This window comes from Epinephelus lanceolatus, chromosome 14, assembly GCF_041903045.1.
Source record: "Epinephelus lanceolatus isolate andai-2023 chromosome 14, ASM4190304v1, whole genome shotgun sequence".
Taxonomy (NCBI): Eukaryota; Metazoa; Chordata; class Actinopteri; order Perciformes; family Serranidae; genus Epinephelus; species Epinephelus lanceolatus.
Window position 1 is genome coordinate 20125463 of NC_135747.1, and position 23297 is coordinate 20148759.

At 41.5% G+C, this 23297-nt stretch overlaps 1 protein-coding gene across 2 annotated transcripts; it reads left to right on the forward strand.

Moving 5' to 3' along the window:
* Window positions 1-3805: 3805 nt before the first annotated feature.
* On the forward strand, window positions 3806-22794 carry arsh (arylsulfatase H). 2 transcript variants are annotated; one of them, XM_033617755.2, is made up of 11 exons: window positions 3806-3901; window positions 5452-5607; window positions 5876-5997; window positions 6132-6254; window positions 6574-6776; window positions 17837-18057; window positions 18388-18524; window positions 18865-19002; window positions 20034-20193; window positions 20768-20889; window positions 22024-22794. In XM_033617755.2, exons 1-11 carry the CDS (start codon window positions 3897-3899, stop codon window positions 22428-22430), a joined length of 1794 nt encoding a protein of 597 aa, XP_033473646.1. In that variant the 5' UTR covers window positions 3806-3896; the 3' UTR covers window positions 22431-22794. The 2 variants fall into 2 exon arrangements, with proteins under 2 accessions (XP_033473646.1, XP_033473647.1); XM_033617756.2 differs by lacking the exon at window positions 22024-22794 and adding an exon at window positions 21019-21485.
* The last annotated feature ends 503 nt before the right edge of the window (window positions 22795-23297 follow it).

Consider the following 23297-nt stretch of genomic DNA (forward strand, 5'->3'; position numbering starts at 1 on the left):
CCATCTAATTAAACCCACCACCGCGAGCAGCCTTGATGACTTGATATTGACTCAGTAATAGAGTTGATCTGAGTCCAAATTATCTTTCATGGCTGAAACAATAAAACTCGGCTGTGTTAGTGTCTGTGAGGATAATATGCTCATAAAAATACCAGAGTTCAAAGATGCATTCAGGTCATTTACTCAAGTTAAACTACCTATATCGCAGTGTATTGTAATTCCATTACAAGTAAAAGTAGTATAGTTATAATGAAAGGTTCCTGAGTGTCATATTATTGATTTACTGTAATGTGACAGCAGAAGTTTAATATTGTATAGGAAGCCCCACAGTGTCACAAGACAGAGCTAGGGCCGTATTCACAAACACTATGAGAATAGCCTCCTAACTTAGCCTAAAAAAAAATCAGTAAGGAGTCCAAGCTGAGGAGCGATTTAGGAAAGTTCTCAGAGCAACTCTGAGCAAGGAAGGAACAGAAACTTTTACCTTAGTGAGGAGCTGTGGTCGACCCGTTGCTAGGTATGATGCAATCTTTCAACAGAAGTGATTGGTTGTCACAGACACGCCTCTTTGTGAGCCTTTAGGGTGTGGACACCCAGTGGAAATGAAATGGACTACATTGCAATATGAAACTGTGAGAGTGTTGTCATTGTTAGCGTGATCACTCTGCGGATGGAGACAGACCCAAGTCAACACTGCTGCACTGTTGCCTTCTTCCAGTTTTCCAAATATCTGAGTGTTGTGATGATTTTGTTTCTGGCATTATAGTGTTATTGTGTTGGAGAATACCACTTCTACCTCTCTGTGTTTCCACCATTTTCTCTTCTGCTGAAGAAACTCTTAAACCCCTTAAAAGTCCTCCTCCTTGTTCCTCACAAATTGTCACCTTAGAGGCTCTTCTAATGGCTATGATGCTTTGTAAATAACTTCTATCTTTACCAAGAACTCAACTTTTAGGGGTAATGTCATAATTCTAAGAATTTTCTTAGAATTACATCACTAGGAGCAACTTTTTGGACCAGGAGGCTTTGTGAATATGGCCCCTGAAGACATAAGATGAAGAAAGACAAGAAAGTAAAAGACAAAATTTAGTTTAGATTTTGTTTAGTTTTTCTGGCTCTTCTTGGTTAAACTGCTCACAGACAACATGTGATGAGAGGTCATGAGTATTGCTGCTCAAAAAATGAAGGGAACACTTAATAATCACTGTTCCTTTTATTCACATTGCAAATAAATACAACAAAATCCAATGCACAGAATAAAATGGAACTCATCATAACACCAAGTCAGTTAAACTTCAGGGATATTAATTTGTCCATTAAGGAAGTGCAAGTGATTGTGAATCAATTTCACCTGCTTTGATGCAAATGAAAGTTGCTCTCCTCATCCTTCCTGACTGACTCTTCTCAAGGTTTGTGTTCTGATAGTGTCCTTGTCACTACTGGTAGCATGAGGCGGTACCTGCAGCCCAGTGAGGTTGCACAAGTAGTCCAACTCCTAAAGGAAGGCACATCTATGCATGCGGTCACAAGAAGGTTTGCTGTGTGTCCCAGCACAGTCTCAGTAGCAGCAGGAGATACCAGGAGACTGGCCATTACAAGAGGAGAGCTGGACAGGGCTGCAGAGGGGTATCAACCCAGCAGCAGGACTGCATGCAAGGAGAAGTACAGCCAGAGCCCAGCAGGCTACTGGTGTGCATGTTTCTGACCAAACTGTCAGGCCTGACATCCTCTAGTAGGGCCTGTGCTCACAGCCCGGCACTGTACAGCTCAACTAGCATTCGCCAGAGAACACCAGAATCGGCAGGTCCTCCATTGGTGCCTGTTCTCTTCACAGATGAGAGCAGGTTCACACTGAGCACGTGACAGGCATGAAAGAGTCTGGAGACGCCGAGGTGAATGTTATGCTGCCTGTAACATCATTCAGCATGACCAGTTTGATGGTGGGTCAGTGATGGTCTGGAGAGGCATATCCTTGGAGGGTCACACAGACCTCCATGTCATAGCCCTGACTGCTGTTAGGTAGCAGGATGAAATCCTCAAACCTTACACAGGTGCAGTGGGCCCTGGGTTCTTCCTGGTGCAGGACAATGCCCGGCGTCATGTGGCCAGAGTGTGTAGGCAATTCCTGGATGATGAAGGTATTGATGCTGTTAACTGGCCCTCTTGTTCCCCTGACCTAGGTCCAGTTGAGCACCTATGGGACATTATGTATCAACACCACCAAGTACCAGTCTGGGAGGAGATCCCCCAGGACACCATCCGTTGACTCATCAGGAGCATGCCCAGACATTGTCGGGAGTGCAAACAGGCATGCGGGGGCCATACACACTACTGAGTCACATTATGAGTTGCTGTGATAAAACTCACGCGAGTTGGATCAGCCTGTGATTTAAATTTTTTCTACTTTGATTTTTGGTGTGATTTTGAATACAGTCCTCACTGGGTTGATGATTTTGGTTTCCACTGACCGTTGTTACGTCAATTTGTTCTTAACAAACTATACAATGTACATCAGTAAAGATTTTCAACTTCAATAATTTGTTCATCAAAATCTGTTGCGTGATTTAAGTGTTACCTTAATTTTTTTGAGCTATATAGATTTATAGATAGATAGATAGATAGATAGATAGATAGATGCTACCGGTATGTACCCTGTAAATAATTATAAAAATACATTCACGGCCACATTATTAGGTACACCTGATCAACTGCTCATTAATGCAAATAGCTCACTAGCCAATCATGTGGCAGCAACTCAATGCATTTAGACATGTAGACGTGGTCAAGATGACGTGCTGAAGTTCAAACCAAGCATCAGAATGGGTAACTAAAGTGATTTAAGTGACTTTGAACGTGGCATGGTTGTTGGTGCCAGACAGGCTGGTCTGAGTATTTCAGAAACTGCTGATCTACTGGGATTTTCACACACAACCATCTCTAGGGTTTACAGAGGATGGTCCCAAAAAGAGAAAATATCCAAATATCCAACTGGTTACAACCAAGGTCTGCAGAAGCCTTGAAGCAGATGGGCTACAGCAGCAGAAGACCACACCGGGTGCCACTCCTGTCAGCTAACAGCAGGAAACTGAGGCTACGATTTGCACGGGCTTCACCAAGGTCAGACAATAAAAGACTGGAAAAACATTGCCTGGTCTGATGAGTCTTGGTTTCTGCTACGACATTCAGATGGTAGGGTCAGAATTTGGTGCAAACAACATGAAAGCATGGATCCATCCTGCCTTGTATCAAGGGTTCAAGCTGGTGGTGGTGGTGTAATGGTGTGAGGGATATTTTCTTGGCACACTTTGGGCCCCTTAGTACCAACTGAGCATGGTTTAAACACCACAGCCTACCTGAGTATTGTTGCTGACCGTGTCCATCCCTTTATGACCACAGTGTATCATCTTCTGATGGCTACTTCCAGCAGGATAACGCACCATGTCACAAAGCTCAAATCATCTCAAACTGGTTTCTTGAACATGACGATGAGTTCACTGTACTCCAGTGGCCTCCACAGTCACCAGATCTCAGTCCAATAGAGCACCTTTGGGATGTGGTGGAACAGGAGATGCACATCATGGATGTGCAGCTGACAAATCTGCAGCAGCTGTGTGATGCTATCATGTCAATATGGACCGACATCTCTGAGGAATGTTTCCAGCACCGTGATGAATCTATGCCATGAAGAATTAAGGCAATTCTGAAGGCAAAAATGGTCCAAGTGGCCGGTGAGTGTATAACTCTTGTGCGCATTTATTCCATACATTAAGGCATTAAGTGTGGTGGTGCGCTTATTTGCCCGTCAGTACTGTAAAGTCAGGAAGGCGCGTCATGCAGCCACCGGAGCAGAGAGGGAAATGTTTTTGTAGCTCTCTGAATCAGTGCATTGTGCAGGAATGAGGTGAGTCCACATGGCAGGTTTACCTTCGCCTCTTTATAACAACAACAACAGGCGCAGTGTCTTTTCACCGAACTACCGTAAAACCAGCTGAATGAACTAAAAATGAGTCCGTCTGATGTCGACGGTTTCTCTTGAAGGCATTGAGGATTGTGTTCACACTTGGCATCTTTGCAGTAGTTAGGCTAAAACGATTTAAGTTTTAAACGTGCAAGTGTTTATGTTTTTATTTATTTAAACAGTGCAACGTGTTGCTCACTGTATCCACCGCTGCCACATCAGCTGGCACAAGTCAGGGCAGAGTTTGTGGGATATCCATCATTAGTGCTGTGAAAGGCAAAAGTCCATGTTGTGAGGTTAATGTGTCCACAGCAGGAGTGTTGCTTATTGAGACTCTTGTCTCAAACTCTCTCAAATGTTGGCATTGTGCCATTATGATAAGTAAGGGGAACCAGTTCATACTTTTTTTTTCCCTGCCAGTCAAACCACAGGAAACACTTAAGCATCTGACAGCTTTAGTTACTAATTACTTAGCAGATGCAGATCAAGAATGCATACTATAGTCAGTAAATGAATCATGATATTAGTATATCAATAAGGCTTTAGCTGTCACCTGGAGGAAATACACAAGTTACCCAGCTCTATGTAAATTAATATACAAAGAATTCAAAGTTAGCTCCACATTCATAAGCTGCAGCACATAAATGCATTAATGAATATAATCTATTAATATGATATCCTCCTGAGACCCTGTGTCCTCATATGTGGACATCACTATTGTGGTTTTACTTGACCTTATACTTAATTCTACTTAAATTAGACCTGTTCTCCTCATCTGTGGACACTTTTTTGTGCCATCTTGTAAAAATAAGATGGCGGCCACGTCTGCCAAGTCAGTCTGCCGCCATTCCCGACACAAAAGTGGACAAGGTACAGAACCTGATCACATTTGATGGTTGAAACTTGTTAAGTTATGATTAATAATGTTTGTTGTTTGATATGGCAACAAGTTTGACCAATTTTAGCAACAGTAACAAGCTAAGACACTGCTAATTATGAAGCACTCGTTTGAAGACATTGGGACTTTATCACTGTCTCGTTTGAGGACATTTGGACTCAATTTTTCGTTGACAGTGTTTAGTTTTTTTTATACCTGTCTGGTCCTACTGATCCCAAATAGCTTGGAGAAATTAAAAATGCATACCACACAAAAGTTCAGGTCTCAGGAGGATGTAGCCTATATGATTCTGAAATGGGCTCTACAATACAATCACTACTTTGACTTCAGTCCTTTAAGTATATTTTGGTGGTAATGCTCTTGTACTTTCACTTTTTCAATGCATGACTTTTACTTGTAACAGAGTATTTATACAGTGTGGTACACTACGTAAATACTAGTACTTCTTCCACCACTGCGATTTACCGGAGTCCAAAGTGAAAAGTTTTGTCTGATCAACAGTCCATAACCCAAATGTATTCAATTTAATATTTGAAAGAGAGGAAATTAGCAGATAATAAAATTGCCCAAATCATTTTTAATCTTTCACCCTAAGGTCCCCCCTGCTGGCACATCTTCTTCTCGCCCTGCTCCTGGCAGCAGGGAGAGATGTAACAGGGGAGGAGATGGACAGGAAGCCCAACTTTGTTCTGATGATGGTGGACGACCTGGGCATCGGTGATATAGGATGCTACGGTAATGACACCATCAGGTCAGTTCTCTTAACGAATGTGTTTCTGTGTACATCTTCCGTTTATGTTTCTATTTTCTTGATTTTATGACTTTTCATTATCAGTAACGTTTTTTTATCATCGTCATCATCACCATCATCATCATCATCGCAGCCTGTATATTACATCATGTCTCTGTTTCTTGTGTCACTCTGATGTGCTGCCTGGAATTGAATGTGTTTTTATTTTATATCTATATGCCTCTCTTTTACCTTATTATACCTATTTACACCTGTTCTGTCCCTACAGGACTCCCAACATAGACAGACTTGCTTCTGAAGGGGTTAAGTTGACTCAGCACATTGCAGCTGCTCCTCTCTGCACCCCAAGCCGTGCTGCTTTTATGACAGGTCGCTACGCGTTCCGCTCAGGTAAGAAAACTGTTAAACTTATTTGCCAGTGCAAATAGGAGCATCCTGGTCATATTTGTACAGCGATGTTTGACAGTATGTTCCATGTTTGTTTGTTTGTTTTATTTTTGCCCATGTGTGTGTCTTTTGACTAGGATTGGGTAGCTTTGGCCGTGTGCAGGTGCTGCTGTTTCTTGCGGGTTCGGGGGGGCTGCCACCCAGTGAGACCACCTTTGCTAAGAGGCTGCAGCAACAAGGATACACCACAGGCCTAGTGGGTGAGAGAAGCTAATGTGATCATTTCTTCTGTGGTCCTGTGGGGAAATTTCATCATGTAGGTGCTTGAAGCTGGGTCAGCTATACAGAAGGGCACCTGCATGTTTACACACAGCTCTGTACTTGTACTTTAACATTTACACACCAAGCCCTACATGATTTTGCATATGGCGTATACACAGTTTTGTGCAAAGTAAAGAAAGAATCCTGAATGTATGTACGATGTTGAAATGAAGCAATTTTGCAAGTGCATCGCTGCCATGTATTCACATTCCTGCCATCTATCTCTATCTATCTTTTTCTCTCTGTGTGTCTCTGCAGGTAAGTGGCACCTGGGTGTGAACTGTGAACACAGAGGGGACCACTGCCACCATCCGAACCAGCATGGCTTCAGCTACTACTACGGCTTACCGTTCACCCTGTTCAACAACTGTGTGCCTGGAGAGGGAAATGATATCCTGGCAGACTTCGAGCGTACACTCCGATATCTGACCATGATGCTTGGGGTTGGACTTTTCACACTGGTGGGTGATTTTCTCAGTTGGCCTGTTTAGCTTTTTCCCCTTAGAAATGATCCCACAAAGGTACTTCTGATTATGATGTCAGTTGTGCCCCCACGCCACTCTGATAAAATTGCTGGTGAAAATACTTGGAGGCCAACAGTACTGTATGAACCAAAGGAAGTTAAAGTTCCAGCACACACCAGGATACTCAGGTTGACAATTCATCAACATGTTAGGCTGCATTAAAAGAGCAAATGTGATGAAGTGACATGCAAAGTTTGCTCCTTATTTGTTTTTAATGTCGCCTCATTTGTTAATAAAACTGTCTGGAACTTTAATTTCCCTTGGTTTCTGTGGTTTCTCTCGTGCCTGCTGACACCCAGGACAGAGGCACATCTGTGCACGGGGTGTCTTCAGTTCTTTGGCCAATATTACTGTATTTAAGAGTCTCTGGGACACTAATTTTTTAAGCTAGCGCAAAGATAGTGACTACGGCATCCAGTGGTACCGACCATATTGGAGGGGGGTTGAATAATGGTCCAAAGTTAGGCAAAATTATGGCAAGGGAACAACTGCTGTGCCCACTTTCAAAGAGTCTCACCTCCAGATATCTGAATGAAAATGTGTTTTACCCACGAGTCTCCCTTAAACTTGAGAAGGCTTGTTCCCAGTACATGTTTTGTTCTTGATAATCAAAGTACTTCTTCAAATTATTTTATTTATTAACCTTTATTTATACAGATAAAATCTCATTGAGACCCAGGGTCTCATTTACAAGAGAGACCTGTTCCAGGTAGGCAGCAGCAGAACACAAAGTTACAGACTAACTGAACATACAGGAGACACAACACAAAACACAAACATTAAAGTAGTATAGTGCAAACTACAAAGTGCAAAGAAGAATAGGACTGGTTAAGCACATGTGCAGACCCCCACAGACTGTCTGATCAGCCTTCCTACAAGCAATTTGAAGTCCCCTAAAGGAATAAAGCTAGACAGCTTCAGCCTCTGCTGGAGCATGTTCCAGGTTGCAGGCGCAGTGTAGGAGAACGCCTTCTTGCCAAGTTCAGTACGGACTGACGGGATGACAAACGAGATGAGGTCCAGGGACCGGAGGCTGCGATCGGACTGTTTCCGTGTCAAGTATGTGGACAAATAGGAGGGGAGCAGTCCGATGATGGATTTATAGATAAATAGATACCAGTGAGTGGATCTGCGCATGGAAAGTGAAGACCAGTTTGTGAGAGAGTACAATGTACAGTGATGTGTGAGGGGTTTACAACCAGTTATGAATCTCAAGGCCCCGTGATATGCGGCATCCAGCAGTTGCAGGGAGTGAGCAGAGGCATTCATACATACAACATCACCATAATCCAGGAGTGGCAAGAAAGTGGCCGCAACAATACGTTTTCTGGCTTTAAAAGAGAAACAGGCTCTATTTCTGAAGAAAAACCCCAGCTTTAACTTCAATTTCTTCAGTAACTGGTCAACATGACATTTAAAAGAGAGGCTATCATCCACTGTGATGCCTAGATATTTGTAAGTGGCCACAGACTCAATGGGGGTACCCTGAGCAGACGTAATACAGTGTAGAACAGCAGGCACCTTCTTTTTATTTGAAAAGAACATAAACTTAGTTTTACCTGCATTTAGAACTAGCCTGAGTTGAGACAATTGTGCCTGAATGGCGTCAAATGCAGACTGCAGATCTGTGAACACCTGGGCAACAGAAGATGCACAACAATAGACAATGGTGTCATCAGCATAGAGATGTACAGATGCATTAATATTTTGGCCCACCTCATTCATATAGATAGTAAAGAGAGTGGGTCCTAAGACAGAACCTTGCGGCACACCATTTACAGTGTTTAGGAACCCAGAGAAAAGACCATCAGACTGCACACACTGCTTACGGTTGGAAAGGTAGTTAGAAAACCAGCCAACTGCATGGTCTGACATTCCAATGGTGGACAGTCGCTGACGTAAAATACTGTGATCGACTGTGTCAAATGCCTTTGAAAGATCGATAAAAAGAGCAGCACAATATTTCTTGGCATCCATGGCTTCCAACATATCATTTATCACTTTAATGGTAGCAGTTGCAGTACTATGCTGCTTCCTAAAACCAGATTGAAAAGGAGATAAAATATTGTTCAGGCTCAGGTAATCCTTGACCTGGTCATTCACCAGCCTTTCAAGAACTTTTGCTAAAATAGAGAGCTTGGAAATGGGCCTATAATTATTCAATAAAGTGCGGTCACCCCCTTTCAGGAGAGGGAGCACGTAGGCGGTTTTCCACACAAATAAAAGCTGTATATTTGTCTTTTAATAGGGATTCACCAGCTTGAAAATTCCGGGCCATTAAAGATACCGATGTTTAAAATAACAATTTGGCAGATAGCTGATACCAATGTTTTTATAATCTTTATTCTTTTGTTTTTGTTGTTATTTATTCCCCCTTTTGTAACAGGGACACAAAGAAATCTACACTATAAAAATGTCTAAATAGTAATTAAAGGACAACTTCGGTATTTTTCAACCTGGGCTCTATTTCCCCATGTGTATGTGTGCGTATGATTCATGGGTACCACTCGTTCCAAAATTGGTTCAGTATTGAGGCGCGAAACGAGCTAAAACGGTAATGGGGGCAAATGCGTCCCGTATAAAAGTGCTTTTTTTTCGCCACTGACCGGTTCAGAGCGCCAGTGCTATCTCTGTAGATAGCATATTGTAGCGGCCCTTGGGCAGTGGTGAGTGTGAATGAGTGGAGTCAGCTGTCAGTCAGTGTTGGAGCAGAGAGGGGGAGGGTGGCCCCGCTGGGTACTGTAAGTGAGTATGTGTGTATCGCGCCTCAATACTGAACCAATTTTAGAATGAGTGGTATGAATCATACGCACACATACACATGGGGAAATAGAGCCCAGGTTGAAAAATACCGAAGTTGTCCTTTAAGCCCTTAATTACAACACCTTTGAATGAGCACAAATTCAATCACACAAATTTATGAAACAACCTTTAATATAACCTCTCACGTGAAGAACAGCTTTAAAAAAATAACTGCTTCAAAAGCCTTTTTAATATTTATAATAAACCACGATTCCCTCTCTAATATCTATTTTATATCATTGTGAAAACATCATCAATTTCTCCCTCAAACAACTGTATCTGTTCAGGTTTCTCACCAAAAATTACATTTTACAAGATTAGAGAGTCTTATTATGTACTTTCCCCCAATACTCATTTTTACTGAATAGAGTTTAAACGCAAAACAGTGTAACTCAGTGCAGCTTCTGTGAGCTGTTAGCTGCAGTCACTGCCTGCTTAGAGCAGAGGTTAATTAGCTCTCCTGCTGATTTTAACACAGATTTGTTGTTCACAATGTGGCATTGTCAGAGAATGTTGAAGGCCCAATTGTGTGGCAGATTCAGATGAGGTTTATTAACTGTGCAGTGGAGACAGATGTTCGCAACAAAGGCATATAATTCACTCTGAAGATCAACATTCAGAACAAGGTTTGTGTACTGCTTACATCAAAGGCTAGGCTGAAACAATGGGTTGTGGGCTGGATGACTCTTTTAATCAGTGTTAAATAGTCTGTGGCACAGAACAGCAGGAACTTAATCAGTGGACATAAATCACAGTCAATCACTATAAGTGAGGAGTTGGACCTCACTAACCTGAACTCGCATAGGAGAGGAATGTGATAGGAGCTGTCTTGGTTTGTCCGTTATATTCTTGTGAGGTGCAGACAGAAACATCTCATGTGGTACTGGATTTAAATGAATGTTTCTGACTGCAGTACATGCATGTGTAAAGAAAAAAAACAGCATCGGTAAAGAAATGTACATGAGTTACACAACATCCAATTTTTTGCAAAGCCTTTTACAGAAATTTGTCACCAAAGAATCAAATAGGTTAGACAACAGATCATTGGTGTAACATGTTAGTGGAAGAGATCCAGCACTCAAGAATAAAATCTACTGGGGACCTAAACCTCCAGCTTCAGTACACCTTATTACACGGCTTTACACAGTCATTACTGTGGTATAGAGGAAAACTCAAACATCACAAGGACTTGAGTAGAAAAAGATCCCCAACTTTATTATACGATCTTTGTACTACTTTATGGCTATGCAATTAGGCCATGATAAATTCATACACACTGATTACTGCCCACTTAATTATTGTACAGTCCAGGTAAAAGTCACAGACCGGTCACTGGCCCTTTAATTATTAAACAACCTGCATACAGACTTTACCACGTTGCAAAGATTGTAAAGGAAAATGTTCAGAAGACAGGAAAAAATTGCTGTACGGATTACAGTACAACCTGCTAGTATGCCATAAACACACAAACATTTAAACACAAGACACAACAACAACAGATCAGGCCTTTTGTTTTGATTTTTTCTTTAAAAAGAAATCATTAAAAACTTCCTAATAACTGGCTCCCATTTGTCAGTTGAAATTAAATTGCGTTACCTGGATCTAGTGATGTGAATATTAGCAAGTTAAGGAATTTTAGAAGAGGCTTCCTTTACCCTTTGCACTGGCACCAGTTGCTAATATTCAGAAGCGCCCCATTCAGTCATCAGATGTCCCTCAGCCCAAGTTTAGCGAGCTTTTGACAATGTTACATTGTTGAAGGAAAAAAAATTCTGTCCGGTCCAATTCTGTGGCAGGTTCAGATTAGATTTATTCACTGCATAGTGGAGACAGATGTTCACAACAAGGGTGAAGAATTCACTCTGAAGATCGACATTCAGACCCAAGGTTTTTATACTAAAACAGTGGGTTGTGAGCTGAGCTACTTAAAAGGTCCAAGTGGCAAGAAAGGTATATCAGGAGTCAGGAAACCCAGGACACGCTTATTAACAATACACTCTCATTTAGTCTGCTGTAATCACTTCAGCCCTGAGACAAAGACTGTCTTCCCAGATGAGTTCAAGAAGTACACACAGAGATCTGTTAATCATTGTTAAGTAGTTTTGTCTTGGCACAGAACAGCAGGAACTTACTCAGTGAACAAGAATCATAATAATGCACCATAAGACTAAAATTAGTAAGTAATACATTTTCTCCTACAGGAAACAAAAGGGTGCATTCCCTGATGGAACAATAATGAGTTTGTTGTGTCCTTTAGTCCAGAAGGTGTCCTGGGGAAGATCTCTGTTCATCCTTGCACGACGGGACGCTGGCTGCTACCAGCCATCTTGTCACACAACAGTGAGATCGCAAACCCCATTTGGCAAACAGTCATTGTATTCTCCTTGTACCTGCTCATTAGTTAAAGCTTGTGGCCGTAGTCTCGAGCCCAGCTTTTTAGCCTGCGCAAAATTAATGTGGCACATAGGCCTGGTTCTAGACTGCTTTAAAGGGGAGGCAGTAACAGATGTTGGTTGGTCACCAAAGTGTTGAGTGTTCTACAGGACTGTGAGTTATAAAGCACGCTGTTTTATATTTTTATCTAAAGCTAAAGGGGCATTTTTTGGGTTTGAGCACATCCAAGACCCAGCCCAGACCTCTGCTGGGAAGATCCTCCCCTACAAATTTTTCTCTTGATAAACAAGCTCTATTTTTATGCCTTTCTTATGCACTCTGGTGCCTTATTTACATGTCTTAATCGTTTAAAAATTAAAATGTGTACCTTAAATTTTTTAAGTGTGGTATTAAAAGCATTACTAGCTGTAAGTAATTAGCGTGAGTTTTTTAAGTAGATACAGAATTGCAGGCGAGTGGCTGAGGAAGGGGGCGGTGTGAAGATTGTCCCTCGCTGCGGGGAGAGGAGAGAGGGCTTAACTGGAGGTCAGGCCTCTTTACCTGGTCCCTCTCCTCCACACTTAGACTCATTTTCATTGTGCTGATGGTGGCTTGGAAAACCCCTCCTAACTGTGTCTCACGGGCAGAAGGGAAGGCGGCCGGAGCTCAGCCGGTCCCCCTCTCCACACTTTGACTTACTTTATCCTACTTGGTTCTATTTCTCCCTCTCTGGGAGCCTGGGCTCACCGGGCAGCAGCCCACCACATCCATCCACCCCTCCACCCCTCCCTCCCTCCCTCCCTCGCGGCCCCGCACATATACCCCCGAGGCTCGGCTCTCTCTCACCGCGCAGCCACCCTCCACATACCTCCCTTGCCGCCCCGCACATATACTCCCGAGCCTCGGCGCCTCTCCTTGACCAACTAACCTAAATACTATGAACACACTACTAACTGTAAACCTACACTAAAATACACTATGCTAACAATACAATTCGACAAATTACTAGCTATTCTCTCTGCTCTACTACTCTCTCTGCTCTGATCCAACCTACTCGCTATCAGTTTGATAACTGTGGACAGAATGGTTTTATAGTAAGGGGAGGAGTAAAGGGAGGAGGGCAGGCTTTACCGTGGACGGTTAGTGATGTCATTCGCCCCGAAAAAGACTCATTCGCCTCCAATGTAATGTAATGTAAATTCAAATGTAGAAACTAGGTTTCAAGCTGTAGAGGGCACTCCATACCACATTTTTAAAATAAAATGTAGCTTTTCAACAGTTTGCACTAAACCGTCACGATTTTGAGCAGAATCAGTCAGTAACACTACTATACAACCAGAAACAATGATTAAAAGCTGAAAAAAATGGTTTTAGGGTTTAGTTACTCTTTAAACATTAGCTCCATCTTAACCAGCAGCAACATTAAAGTGATGAGCACATTAATGCACCAAATGATTATAATACATACAATTTATTTTATTCTGAAATGGGCCATTCTGCTTATTTTTGGTAGGCCTGCTTTATATTTGTGACACTAACAGACCTACTTTTGTACTTTAACTTGAATGATATTTTGAATGCAGGACTTGCAACAGCATATTTCTACACTGTTGCTGCTTTTACATATGGAGGCTAAAAGATTTGAGTAGGCTACTCCTTTGCCCACTGTAGTGTACTCGAATATTCATGTTTTTTTTTCATTGACACCCACAATTTTCATGCGGTGTAGTGCGTGCACTGTTTACCTCTCTATCATCTGCAGCTGCCTTTGCTGCTTCTGTAAGACGAAACTCTGTTCATGCACAGAGTTTTCACCTATAGTTAAATGAATGAGTCGTTTACCATTTAGTTAGTACTGGATCCGCACTGTAACGTTATGCAATGTGACTTTTGACAGAGAACATAATTTGATTCATGTTTGAGCCACAATCTAAAGAGTCCACTAACTGCACACTCCTTTGTCGCCTGAGAAGAAAGTATCAAACTCCCAAATAAAACTCCCAGAGTTTTGTGAGTTGTTGATTAGAGGAAACTTTACAAACACTCTGAAATGGTGTCTATGACAAATTCTTAATTATTTGTCCCCTCTTGTATAAGGATAGACCGATACATCGGCCGGCCGATATATCGGACCGATATCTGAGTTTTTTACTTGTATCGGCATCGGCCGATAGGCGCGTGGGTTCGCGGATTTATTTTTCCCTGGCATGATTTACAGACAGGCATCCACGGGCAGCTCTGTGTTGCCGGAAGACCCTGCAGCGCACATGCAGCGAATCTTACTGTGTACAGTAGTTGTTGTTTTATTTATGCTTCAGCTTAAATATTTGTTTATTTTATAAAGACATTACTGGAAGATTTAAGAGCACTGAACTCTTTTTTTTATTTGAATGTATAATAATAATAATAATAATAATAATAATGATATTCTACCTGTTCTACCTCAACTTTCCATCTTGTTTTAGTATTTTTTACTGTTCAATAAATGTTTCTTACTTTAAACGTGAGACCTGTAATATTTGTTATCATTGTGTAATTTTTTTGATGTAAATTGAGGGAGCAAAAGCAGTATCGGCCCCAAATATCAGCTCAAGAAAATCGGCAGTCCATAATCGGTCATCGGCTAAGGGTGATGGAAAAAAATCGGTATTGGCATCGGCCCTAAAAAATCCATATCGGTCTATCCCTACTCTTGTATATTTGGCAAATGTAACACATTTAGGTATTCCCTTCTTTGTATAAAAACAATCACCCTAACCACCCTCTCATTGGTTGCTTCTTGCCTCCATTCACTAAAGATACAAAATTACAACACTGCCCTTTTCTTCTGTGGCAATCAACCTCTCAAAGTGGAGAATTATTCAGGGCTAAAGACATCTATGTTTGGCTTTACTGGTGAAGGCGAAGCATTTTGAGGTGCATTGCCCCCTCTTGTTAATGCCTAGAACCAAAGTTTGTGACACAGCAGAAAAACATTGGCCACTGCCATCAGTGAATGCCATCTTATTTGCCAATAGGCCAATGACCCTACTTTTTAAGGAAAAGAACAACCTGCCTATTTGAAGAGCAATGAATTGTCTAACATGTATAGATACATATCACATTGAAACAGGACTGTTGTAGAATGCAAAATATTAACTGTACTGGTATTAGTCCACGCACATCAAATAATTATTAGTATTAAAGGGATACTTTGCCAGTTTTTAGCCAGCTTTGTAGCTGATCTGTAGTAAACTTCCCTCCATCTAACCCACACCTAGATCCCCCTTCTCATCTCCCTGCTTAAACATATCATCTCATCCGGCAGATTGAACCAGGCAGTACTGATCAAATATAAACCAAGATTCTGTAACTTTGTCGCCTGTTACTCGCCTAAATCATTTCAGAAATTTGAGATTGTTTGTTGCCAGCCAGCCGCGATATTGTTTCTTGTATCATAACAGACAAGCTCGCATTACGTCATCCACCAGCGGGAACGTTATTGATCCAGTGTGGCACAGTGCGTTCTTGTTGGCTATAGGTTTTCTACCTCTTGGGCAAAAACAAATGCCACAGCTTTTTTTCCCTCAGTTTTCTCTGTTCATGTAGCACCAATGTGAAAAGTATTTGCATCTCATTACTGCAAAGCCAGCCTAGTTTTATGGAAAGACCATCTTTCCTGCAGCCAAATGCTTCTATAATCGAAAAATAAGAAGCCAATCAAAACCAAACAAACCAATCCATGTTGGCTTAGTTTTCAAGTAGCCTATATGCTTTAACAGCATCATAGAATTCTTGACATTAAGTTTGGCTCTTAATTTTAGTGTGCCACCCTAAGACTTTCAGTGGCCCCCATATGGCCACACCTATAAAATGATTTCTGAGGGTGCCACTGTATGATTTGCCTTGAGGAAAAAGTGAGAAAAATAATATAATCATAAAAATGTGAGGAAGAAGACAGCTGAGCTAGCAGCCAAACTGATGAACAAAAACAAAGAAAACTGAGAGACTTGTGTGTTGCCAGATGAAGAGGAAGAAATTGAAAAACAAAGCCCTGCTGTGCCATTCACCCCAAAGCAATATAACCAATGCGTAATCACTGAGACATGAGCCACAGGGTTGGAAAAAAAAAAGATTGGGAACAAAAGCTGCAATTGTGAAATTCACAGTCACGACAGCCAGAAACCTGTTTAGAGGAAAGCAAAGTGATGTCGAAACTGAAACTCACTGAGGACTTGGCGATGGTAGACACCTGTAGGATGAATGGGAACCAGCTGTGCTACTGGTGGGGCACCAAAAACGCTTGAAAAGAGGAAAACAGCACAAAATAGAGAACAACAAGAAGTTTGAGTGCCCAGCAGGAAGACAGAAGTCTATAGAAGTAATTTAGATCTAAATTTAAATACTGTACAGTATGTATGAACAGAGAACACAATGTACTACTTGTCTCACCAAAGAAGATGAACATATTTGGTAATGGTTTGCGATGTCATCTAGTGGCAAAATCATGGAATTGCATCACAATCCAAGTCCCAGATATTATACATACAATACAATACATTGATGAAGTGTCATGGTACCACCCACAGTATCACATGTGCAGTGCCATGTAGTGGAATGTCAAATATTGAAGCTTTATCAAGAGATGTTAATTCAGCTGTTATTTATTTAGGCTTTAGTTTGTGGTAGCGATCCATTATGTTTGATTTTATCCCTCTTTGTTCCCCTTTTTGTCACTATAATCGAGTCTAATATGTATTTCCTGACATGTTTTTACATGAATGATGTATTTTTGCCTCTGCCACGCCTAAGCCTGGAGGGGATCATGTGTCTGGTCATGTGCATGTGGGTGTGTGTGGGCGTAAGTGTGTGTATCTGTCTGTGTGCAGCTAATCTTGGATACGACTGGACTGATCAGTCTAATAGTTTGTGTGCACATTTATGACTGTGCTCAACGACCTCTGGTGGTTGCAGCGATTCACAATTGTTGAAAAACCATTTTAATTGACTGTCTTACCGTCTGTTGCAAGCCACATTTTGGTCTTCATTGTGACTCAAAAACTGTAAATCATGGGAAAGTTTTGTCTTGTTTGAACCTGAGCATCTGCAGAATATTTCCATACCGGATATGTTATGATCCACTAAATTTAGGCACAATATGAGATGACTTAACCCCCTTTTTTGTTACCTTTGCGCTATCATGAGCTGGGAGGGAGAATTCAAGAGGGCACAGCTGTGCTGCGATCCAGCTGTCATAGCTGTGACTCGAATTTGTTCCATCTGCCACATGGCATCATACCACACTGGGAGCGTTTCAGAACCTGAGGGTTTTGTCTGCTTGATTTTGTAGACTTGCAGATTGCGCTGACTCATTTTTCTTTAATATTTGTGCTAGCAGGCTACGTACTGAAATGGTTTCTGGTCGTCTCATTTCTAAACATTGCGTACACCACTTCCCAAGCAAAGTTGTGATGTATAAAAACAGACTTGATAGGAGAAATTTTGACCCATGCTTACGAACATTTTGGAGATGGGAAATCGGCGATGGTGAGGTAGAAGCCTGATTGTAGGAAGTGTCGAATATTTTTGGTGCACACCACTTTTGGCTTTTGTCCATGTGTTTTTAGTATGGATCCTATGCATTGTTTTATAAATGAGACTGCTGGGAGACTTCTTATTGTTTATTTAGGGTTTTAAGTACATTGATAACTTCTTTAAAGTGTCTGAACCCAGACAGTTTTATTCATACTGTTTCTGGCTGTGTATTATATGGCACTGGTTACATTAAGTATGTGCGCTTTGTTTCTAAACACACAATGACTGTATGTATTCTCTGTTTTCAGGTGTGTGTCCGTGTGTGCGGCCTCCTAGAAGTCAGCCTGCGGCTCTTGGTAGCACTGTTCTTTCTCAGTTTCCTAGCAGTCGCTCTGTGGTATGCTCCCTTTATGCTCCTGCAGACTTGGAACTGCATCATCATGAGGAACCAAGAGGTGATCGAACAGCCAATGACAGTAGAGACATTGCCCGAGAGGCTGCTGGGAGAAGCACAAAACTTCATAAAGAGGTTTGTGTTGTTTTTTTTTTCTGGTCTTAAAAATGAGTATTAACTGCACCAGGACAGTGTATGTAGGATTGACTCAAAATAAACTACAGTGCCCATGTTTGTCTTTATGAAGCAACAAGTCAATACTTGGCTCACTGATGAGTTTGTTAGCTGATGCTGTTGTTTGTTTTTGGACATCAGTCGAGGTGTATGGCACCTAGGAATACAACACATGAGGAATCTATTACACAGGCAACACTGTTTATGGGATTTATTGACAGTAAGAGAAAATGTCGCCAATATCATCCTTTATCATACTTGACAGATACATTTCTCTCTTGTTCCCTGCAGGAATGTTGATCGTCCATTCCTCCTCTTCTTCTCATTGATCCATACCCACACACCACTCTTTACAACCCCCGCATTTGCTGGCAAAAGTCGCCATGGTCGCTATGGTGATAACCTAGAAGAAATGGACTGGATGATTGGTGAATATGTTGTCGCATGTTGATTAATATCTAGTTTGAGGGTGGTAAATCGGTTTGATTGGCTGTCAACTGCCAAGTGCAACATTTCACAAAGGTGCAAACATTCCATCATTACTGGGTTTTATACGTATAGAACATATATTCTATAATATAAAATTAATACCTCATGCACACTGTGTCAAGTTATGCTAACCACTAGAAATTACTTAACTTGTAAAAATAAGACCCAACTGTCCTTTAATCATCAGGCTGGTCAGAGCAATCTTACTGTCTCTCTCTGTTAAATAAGTTTGAACCCTCTGTTCAACCATCTCTAATGCTGTATTAATACGTTTTCTAGGTAAAATTACAGAGACGGTAGACTCCCTCGGCCTAGCCAACAATACACTGATGTACTTTACATCAGACCATGGTGGACATCTAGAGATTTCTGATTCCAGAAGCGGCCAGAAAGGAGGCTGGAACGGCATCTATAAAGGTAGACATCATCTTGTCCTTTTTTAAATGAAGAGTCACTTCAACTGCAATCTTTAATGCAGACATCCACATAAGTCTTGAAACATCTATCAACAGTATTTACAGTGTAGGAAGTTGTATTTTAAATGATTGATTATTTATACTGATTAAACATCACTGCGAAAGTCATCCACATGGGGTTAAAATAATCTCAAGCCACCAAAAACTACTATAGGTTATTGTAATAATTTTGAATATGAATCTATATCAGATTCTCAAAGTTTCGTGACTTGCTACTTAAGGAAATCCAGCATATGGTTGACGGCTACACAAGAAATATCTTTGTCATCTCTCTTCCACATTGTACTGCCAAAAATTGCTAACTTTAGCTAACAGCACTAGCATTCATGAGAGAACGTGATTCCAGTGGCACCGTGCGAGTGGTTGCAACATTCAACCATTAGCTTTCTTCAAGTTGTTATGTCTAACCCAATGGATGCTTGTTTGGGGGGCACAGTTTAACGCAGTTGCCGGGTGGTAAATGGTAAATGGACCTGCACTTGTATAGCGCCTTTCTAGTCTTCCGACCAATCAAAGTGCTTTTTACACGAGTCACATTCACCAATTCACACATACATTCACACACTGGTGGCCGAGGCTACCATACAAGGAGCCACCTGCTACTCAGTTTTTAACACACTCACATTCCGCTAGAACAGTCATCTGGAGCAATTTGGGGTTCAGTGTCTTGCTCAAGGATACTTCGACATGTGGACTGGAGCCTGAGATCGAACTGCTGATCCTCCGATTAGTGGACGACCTGTGCTACCTTCTGTGCCACAGCCGCCCCCATGGACTGTGAATGATTAAAATGTAATAGATGCATTCAGGGGCCACTCAAAATGTTTCTGAGGGCTGTAATTGGCCCGTGGGCAGCACTTTAAGAAACTATGATCTATATCTTGGTCAAATTACCGTTACACAAAGTGTAGGCCTATATCTGTCAAAAATAAAAAATATCTGTGTTGTGCAATTTCTCTTACTTATTTATAGGTGGTAAATCTATGGGAGGCTGGGAGGGTGGGATCAGGGTGCCTGGTATTTTCCGCTGGCCTGGCAGACTAGCAGCTGGAAAAGTTGTGGACGAACCCACTAGCCTCATGGATCTGTATCCAACACTGAAATATTTGGCCAAGGACACACAACCAGACAGGTAAAGACTGACGGACTATGCGTGTTGTCTTTGTATGTTGTGCACTCTCATCCCTCGAGTCATTTAAAAGCTTCTGTATTTGTTGAATACAATAGTTTACCAAACTATTGTTTACAGTTACAAGACGAGGGGAGGAAAGACCATGCAATTACTGTAAACATGAGCATAATGATTCAGGTGCTTTAAGCCAGATGATTACAGTGTGGATCCAGAAGTACCTCAATATGTGTAAACAACTGCAGTTTTTGTTTTGTAGAAGGCTGCTGTGGGGACACTGGTTAAGCTCATTTTCCAAGCATTGTGTGTGTCATTTGTACTTTCTACTTTTTTTATTAGCACATATTGACTTATTATTCATCCTGACATAAGAAGCTTGTGTTCTTCTGTTCCTAAGATAATTACTTTTCTTAATACAGTAGCTATAATATTATGATTTCATTGTGAGATAGTTTGTTATAGAACAAAAGGCAAAAAGTCTAGAATCTCTTTCTGCATGTAGTGTTGTGGTGACGCGTTCTACTTTGATTTTAAAGCACTTTATTTCATGCCCCCTCCCGTCTTCCCTCTCTCCTAGACAATTGGATGGATATAACCTCATGCCAGTGTTGGAGGGGAAGGTAGAGCGATCAGAGCATGAATTCATGTTTCACTACTGTGGAATCTACCTCAATGCAGTACGCTGGCACCCACCTGGAAGTAAGTTCACACACGTAGCACAAAGATGCATTCAATCAAATTGTATCATGTCATATCATATCATATCATATCATGATACTCACAGTATTTCGACTTGATGACATATTGACATCGTACTGTTACCCACAGCAACAACAAGCATGGCTAAAAGTGAAATTACTACCAACTCCACAGTGGTTCCAAAAAGAGGAGCAGCTTCAGTAGCATGGAATAAACTGTGGCGTCCTTGATGTTTTATGAACAGCCCCGGACTTCTCAGACTCTTTTAACGAGTTACAGCGAGTTACCCTCTTTGCAGAGGGAACTCATTCAGTGGCCCCTCTGGCAGCAGCGTAGCATCTCTCTCTCCCTATCTTCTCTTGCTGTGCGCACATGGGAGTTGGTGTCGTCAAGTGATTAAACCTTTGGTAATGTAAACCTACATGCCGTTACGGCTCAACAAAAAACTACATATATGTGAATGTGCAATAGTTATGGTAGCATAAAAGCCTGTCACAGGTTACAGTGTGATGATTAGAGGAGAAATGACACGTAGAAAAAAAGAGGAGAAAAAACGCTTAGTCATTTAGAATTTTGCTATAAGAGAAAGAAATCACCTGTTGATTTATATATATATACATATATAGATATATGTATAAAGATCCCAGGGTACATTTTTTTTTGTATTTGGGAACTGTTTAAATGTGTAATTTGTGGTAGATTTAATTTTGTTGATCTATTAATATTGTATACAGAATCTGAATCTCACTCTGAGTTACTGTTGTTGTTAAAGGATAACTTTGGTATTTTTCAACCTGGGCCCTATTTCCCCATGTGTATGTGTGCGTATGATTCATAGGTACAACTCATTTTAAAATTGGTTCAGTATTGAGGGAGGCGGATGCAGCCGGGAGCCGCGAAACGAGCTAAAATGGTAATGGGGGCAAATGTGTCCTGTATAAGTTTGTGCATTAAAAGTGATTTTTTTCGCCACTGACCGGTTCAGATCGCCAGTGCTATCTCTGTAAATAGCATACTAAGCGTTTCCCTTACCTCTAGGCTGTGTGACGTCATCTCGCAAGATAATACATAATACATTTTATTGAGCTTTAACATGTGCATGCTCACATCTTCTCCTGGTGTGTTTCCATCCAGGTGACTCCATATTCAAGGTGCACTTTTTCACTCCCAACTTTTCTCCCCCGGGAGCCGGTGGATGCTACGACACAAAGGTTTGTCTGTGTCATGGAAAATTTGTGACGTATCACAACCCACCACTGCTGTACGACCTGTTCCACGATCCCTCAGAGTCCCGCCCACTGTCCCCTGATACTGAGCCACGATACGCTGAAGTTCTTGAGCAGATCGTCAAAGCTGTGGCGAGACATCAGACTACCATCCCAAACAAGCAGGTGTCTGATGATACTCCACAACCCAATGCAGATGAACCCAGCGTTGAAAGCCAGATGACATGGAACAAGATTCTGTGGAGACCCTGGCTTCAGCCCTGCTGTGGGACTTTTCCATTCTGCGGCTGCAAAGAGAACACAACGCATATTTAAGGAAAAAAATCCACCAGACAGTCCTAAATAATTGACAAAGAACAGCCTGGATTTGGTAAAGCTCGTCTTGTAGCTACAACAGGGTTTCACTTTTTCTCAAGAATTGTTTAGGGTGCATTCATGAGCTCTCACCATTCCAGTACTCCAGAGTAATTCAGTGATGTGACTTGAAAATGTTTGGCTGCAGGCATGCAAAGTTGTCACCTTTTGGTAAAATTTGACATTTGAATCTAAAATAGGTCACCTACATTATTTGTGTAGATCCCCTGAGTTTTTGAAATTTGAGCCGGGGGGTCTGGGTCTATGAGGATAGAGTGATGAGGAATTAAATGAGTTTCTGAGTTATGGGGGAAAAAAAAAGAAATAAGCTTCTGGAACCTGAGCCGGCCTTAAGGTAATAACCTCTTACAGTAGCAAAACAGATGATAACCTTAGTTGGTTTGTATATGTCAAGCTTAGCCTGATTAGGATGAGTTGTTCTGATTTAGAATTAGCCATCACAATTTGGATTTAACATTAGGCGATAGCCTTATCCTTATTCCCATTGAGTGTAAAGTTAGCTAGCTTGTTATTCCAAATTCCACTCGTTCACCAACGTTACCATTTTGCAAACAAATACAACATAAGTTGAGCTCCTCCGCCAAAGTGCCAACTAACAATGCTAGTGTTAGCCCCTAACTGTGCGTTCACACCAAACGCGATGAACGCCACAAGTTTCCATTTAAAATCAATGTAAATGACGCGATGACACGCGATGTCGCTTCGGGCGACGTGTTTCAGGCGATAAGAGCGACACGATGAAGCGATGACGCGTCCATCGCCTCATCACGTGTGTCGCTTGAAGTTGAAAAATTTGAACTTTTCAAG

Bases quoted from the DNA above. Each gene is read 5' to 3' on its own strand.
- arsh (XM_033617755.2), top strand. The intron at 6,777-17,836 runs GTGGGTGATTTT...CTCTGTTTTCAG, and splicing joins GGGTTGGACTTTTCACACTG to GTGTGTGTCCGTGTGTGCGG. The intron at 19,003-20,033 runs GTAGACATCATC...ACTTATTTATAG, and splicing joins CTGGAACGGCATCTATAAAG to GTGGTAAATCTATGGGAGGC.